Source organism: Charadrius vociferus, unplaced genomic scaffold, assembly GCF_000708025.1.
Source record: "Charadrius vociferus isolate BGI_N301 unplaced genomic scaffold, ASM70802v2 scaffold261, whole genome shotgun sequence".
Classification (NCBI taxonomy): Eukaryota; Metazoa; Chordata; class Aves; order Charadriiformes; family Charadriidae; genus Charadrius; species Charadrius vociferus.
The window spans coordinates 205,789-210,575 of NW_009646856.1; the positions used below are offsets into that span (position 1 = coordinate 205,789).

At 42.5% G+C, this 4,787-nt stretch overlaps 1 protein-coding gene across 1 annotated transcript in view; it reads right to left on the reverse strand.

Moving 5' to 3' along the window:
• Positions 1-278: 278 nt before the first annotated feature.
• The window catches only part of H3F3A (H3 histone, family 3A), an 11,437-nt gene continuing 6,928 nt past the window's right edge, over positions 279-4,787 (reverse strand). Inside the window, exons 3-4 of the mRNA XM_009894327.1 lie at positions 3,620-3,773; positions 279-916 (exon numbers count right to left, since the gene is read on the reverse strand). Of these exons, the coding sequence (XP_009892629.1) occupies positions 788-916; positions 3,620-3,773 (283 nt within the window). The 3' untranslated portion in view covers positions 279-787. The remainder of the gene's footprint in view (positions 917-3,619; positions 3,774-4,787) is intronic.

The following is a 4,787-nucleotide window of genomic DNA, read 5'->3' on the forward strand; positions in this document are numbered from 1 at the left end:
TTCTTGGCACTGTAGCTTAGAGACCTCAGTCCAGCTCCAGACTCTACCCAGTAATATACTCACCAAACTTGCTTTCACATGGAGCAGACAGAAATTTTAGACTCTTAGAAAGACCCCCACATACACTACTTCAGGCAAGATAGTATCCCTAGTGTTTCCTAGATCTCCCCTAAGTATTTAGGCCACATATTGAAAAGAAAAAGGGAAAGGAAGGCTGATTATTTTTTAATCAAATACAACCCACATGAAATATTTAAAAATCAAGACTAAAAGCAGGCATCATTTAATGTATTTTAATAGCAAACTTACAGGAACAGCACAGAAGACAGACAACATTAAAAACATGTACTTGCATGTAGGACAACTCAGTTAGAAAAGTATAGTGAATGGATGGAATCTACTGTATGATAAAAATGCTACAAACACCATTTAGTTGCCATTGATAAGAAATTTACTTGTTTAAAAAAATCCAAATGCTGGCATTGTCCAGAAAAATTTGACAGTTTTATTTATATTTTTTTTTATAAAGTTGAATTGTTGAAACTTGTTCACCGAAACATTTTTTGACCGCATTGATGTTTTATGTCCCCTCATTTATATTAAAAATCCACACACAAATGAAAATGGAAAAAAACTTGCCAATACCCAATTCTGTCCCCTATTTTTCCATTTGCAACCATATACTTAGGTACCTTTTAACCCCATGGAAAAAATATCTAACGTTCATTACTACCAATAACAGGAAGAAGATTTTGCTTCGAGAATGACAAACCCATCATGGTGAAGTTTAGGCACGCTCTCCACGTATGCGGCGTGCTAGCTGGATATCTTTTGGCATGATTGTGACACGTTTGGCATGGATAGCACACAGGTTGGTATCTTCAAACAGGCCAACCAAGTAGGCTTCACTTGCCTCCTAAAAGAAAAGAAGAAAAGAGTCAAGAACACTTTCACTCTCTGAGCACTAGGAAAAAAAACAGTAATTCAATGTACAACCTAGCATGGCATTAAGTTTAGGCTTCTATCTTTATTACTCAGAAACATCAAAGGTTTTAGATTCTCAAAAAATAAGCGCCTCCATTTTCTTATAAACCACCAAGTAACATTCTATTTCAAAGTTGCGTACTACTGCCATTTGGTGAAGACATCCTCCAGAACACAACTGAACAAATATTCTGATGGGACTCTCACAAGATAATGGGTTGTCTTATCAAAAGGTTAGTTTGTTTAGGAATTTCTCTTTCTAAAGGCTGGATTACACTAGTGAAGTGACTTGTCTGCTGCCTCTTTCACAGCAAGAGCTATTGAGCATCAGGTGAAATTGGCAGGTGCTCGGGAAAAGAGCAGGTATTCCTTCACAACACAGTTTTGGCACACAGCTCCTTGTCATAGGATACTGAAGACGTCGTTTAATTCAGAAGTTAAAACTCAGCAGAAAAAAAATGTACTGGGGATTATTAGATATAAGACAACACCACCTTTGACTCAGGAACTCCTTGAATCACCAAGAACAGGAGAGCAGTCTGAGAATTACCATCAGACACTTGTTCTGTTCCTATACTTTCTTCCTGCCTCTGCACCCCTGTCTATTTGGGGCACACACCACAGCCCCCCCACCATCACAGCAGGTTCTCACCTCGCACCTGTGACAATCACACGGCCAGCACTTGGTAGGGAAAAGGACAAGCCCTATTCTGGGAAAACCACAACTCTGACCAGAGTGTTGTCTGCTACTGAACCACTGCAGACAGGATTCTGGGTTAGGCAGATGCTCTGTTGGACCCAATTGTGCTTCTGGCTCATGTCAAGTTAGCTGCTATTAAGCCCAGCACAGCAATGGTAACTGTTCACGCATTTTTGGGTTGATACAGAATTCTAACACCTAACAATCTCCTAGGAAGCATCTTGGCATGCTAACATCCAACCAGCATGTAGACCAGGACACAGCACATGGCTGGGGTGAGAAAGCAAGAATGATGGTGTTCGCTTACAGAAAGGAGGCTGAGATCCACCTTTCTAGAATACATGCAAGACAACAGCTTCTGTGAACCATTTCATTACCAGGAACTGCAAAAATCAACTTATTAAGTTCAAAGTTCCTGTTTAAAAAACACAGAGTATTTAACACAAAGAAAGAAAAATATTCATACTACAGACCTCATCTGCTGTAGTAATTAAGTCATTTCATATCCAGTAGAATATGGCTACCATAAGTTCCCCTAACACAGTTTTGCTAAATCACTACATGAAAAGTTAAAGACACTTTGCCAAATAAGCCATGCTGGCATGAACAACATGGTACCAAAGGGGTTAAAAGTGGTTTTTTGCAAATATGCAAGCAGGAAGCACTAGGAATAATACATAAACAAGTTCTATACCAACAACTGCTTAATGCAAAATGCAGCCTTCTGAAATGTATTAACTACTGACTGAACTTTAATAAGCAGCTCCTGACAAAGAGACACACAGGTAAACCTCAGGATTTAAGAACTACCACATTGACTCACAGCAGTGAAGACAGAACAACCACCAAAAGCAAAAGCAGCAACTTTGTGAATGCACACAGTCACCTTTTGAAGCTGAGCATGTGCTCAAGTTTACAGCATCTCACAGCATACGTTCTAGCCCTTATCGAGTGGAAGTCATTAACCAGAAAAAGACCATATTGCCTGGGTATCAGATATTCTACAACCACAGATAGGTTCTGAAACAATCTTTCAACAGCTAAAAGAACAGCAAAGTCCTATATTTAATCATGAGTGTTATTTCTATCATGAGAGGGAAACATTCCCATGATAAGAACACAGTCTTGGAGTGGCTGTAATCTAGATATAAGAATTTGGGCCAGAAAGAGTAATCAATATTTCACCCTCAATATATTCTAAATAAGTTATTTAACTAATATATTTAAAACATTATGTGTTTAGCATCAACTACGTCATACAAAAGCACTTATTTCCCTAACTGTGTTTAGATATGGCTTATTGAGCTGTTTTTCTTTAAAGAGCATTTGAGGATATCGAGACCGCCATTTGCATACACCAGAACAAGCTTTACACGATAACACTTTCCTCTCGGACTGCACAGCTTTCACAGGCAAAGCCTCTAACAAAGCTCGAGGACTGAGGAAACAGATTTATGTTAAGTATCATTTAATAAGATGCACTGTTCCGTCAAGTGCAACTACTTGAGGGGTGGGGGCTATACAAAAAAAAAAAAACAAAAACCCCACAACAAAAATGAACCAAAAAAGCAGCCTCCCCACCATTGTAAGGAGCTGCGGACCTGTCACTGCACTATTTTAACCTGTGGTACCTGTAGGGCGTCACCAGGTCCATCCTGAGCAAGGGAAGGCGGAGGGGCACATCCCCACCATTTCGGCGCCCCCTTCCCCCAACCCCGGGAGAGGCCATGCCCACCGCGGCAGCCCACCAATCAGGCAGACCTGGGGCTAACCCAAGAAACGAGCTGGCCAATGGGACAGGAGGCAGAGCCCTCCCTTACCGTCAGCCCCCAGGTTTTGGGGGGGCACTGACAGCACCGACCCCAGCTTTTCCCCAGGAACCCCCCCAGCCTGACTGCCACCCGGACAGAGCACTAACTCCCCGGTAACGCTCACCTGCAAAGCACCGATGGCAGCGCTCTGAAAGCGCAGATCTGTTTTGAAGTCCTGAGCAATTTCACGCACCAGGCGCTGGAAGGGAAGTTTGCGGATCAAAAGTTCGGTCGACTTTTGATAGCGCCTGATTTCACGGAGAGCCACGGTACCCGGCCTTTTAAAATGAAACAATAATTTAAAAAAAAAAAAAAACACAATTAAAAAAAAGAATTAGTATTCAAGATATATTATGCAGCACCTTAAATATATGGGTTCATCATCCCTGGGATGCCCCATCCCTGGAGGTGTTCAGGGCCAGGTTGGCTTTAAGGTCCCTTTCAACCCAAACAATTCTATGATTCTACGATCATCTAAACTAAACTAAGCACCACATACATGCCATTTTCACCAGAAGAGTCCCAGTGTTTACAGTACAAACCCAGTTTCCCTGGCAAAGGGTTGCTGTTTTCTCACCATGGATCTCTGCAAAATTCCACTGGCCTCAAGAGGGATCCCTCAGGCAAAGACACGAGGCCCTGACTTGGCTAGGAGAAGAGGTGGGCAGCACATGTCTCCGTGGCAAACCGCAGCACTGCCATGAGCTGGCTGGCTCAGTTGCACCATAGGTACCATCCTAGCAATTAGCCTGAAGAGCAAACTCAATTTTAAAGTGAATGTGGCTCTTCTTCCCTACCAACCTATGACACTAAAAATTCACAGATCTAGCAGAATTTATATTCTGTATTATATTATCAGTGCAAACTACCTAGTCTATTTCCTTGTGTTAGTTTCAGTGTCAGAACTACAAATTCAGGTTAACAAGGTACTTTTGCAGACACAAAGTCTGCCCCTGAAATTGATACCACCTTTATTTCCATGGAAACTTTGTATTTTCCTACTACAGCTTCATTACCTTTCTCCTGGACTATTAATACCACCTCACACCTACAGCAGACTTTTTACGTCAAGTTCGCTATTTCAAACCCGCTTCTCCTCCCCACGGAATATATACACCTAGCCCAACACCATCCTCCGAGCTGAAGCACGACTGTCACCGTTCCACGCCCAGCACGGACTGGAAAACTCCCGTTATTAGTGGGCTGCCACAAAGACCTGCCGCCTATCCTCGCCTACACCCTCCCCGTGCACAGCCGCCGGTATTCGGGACGACCGAGCCCATCGGTGGGGC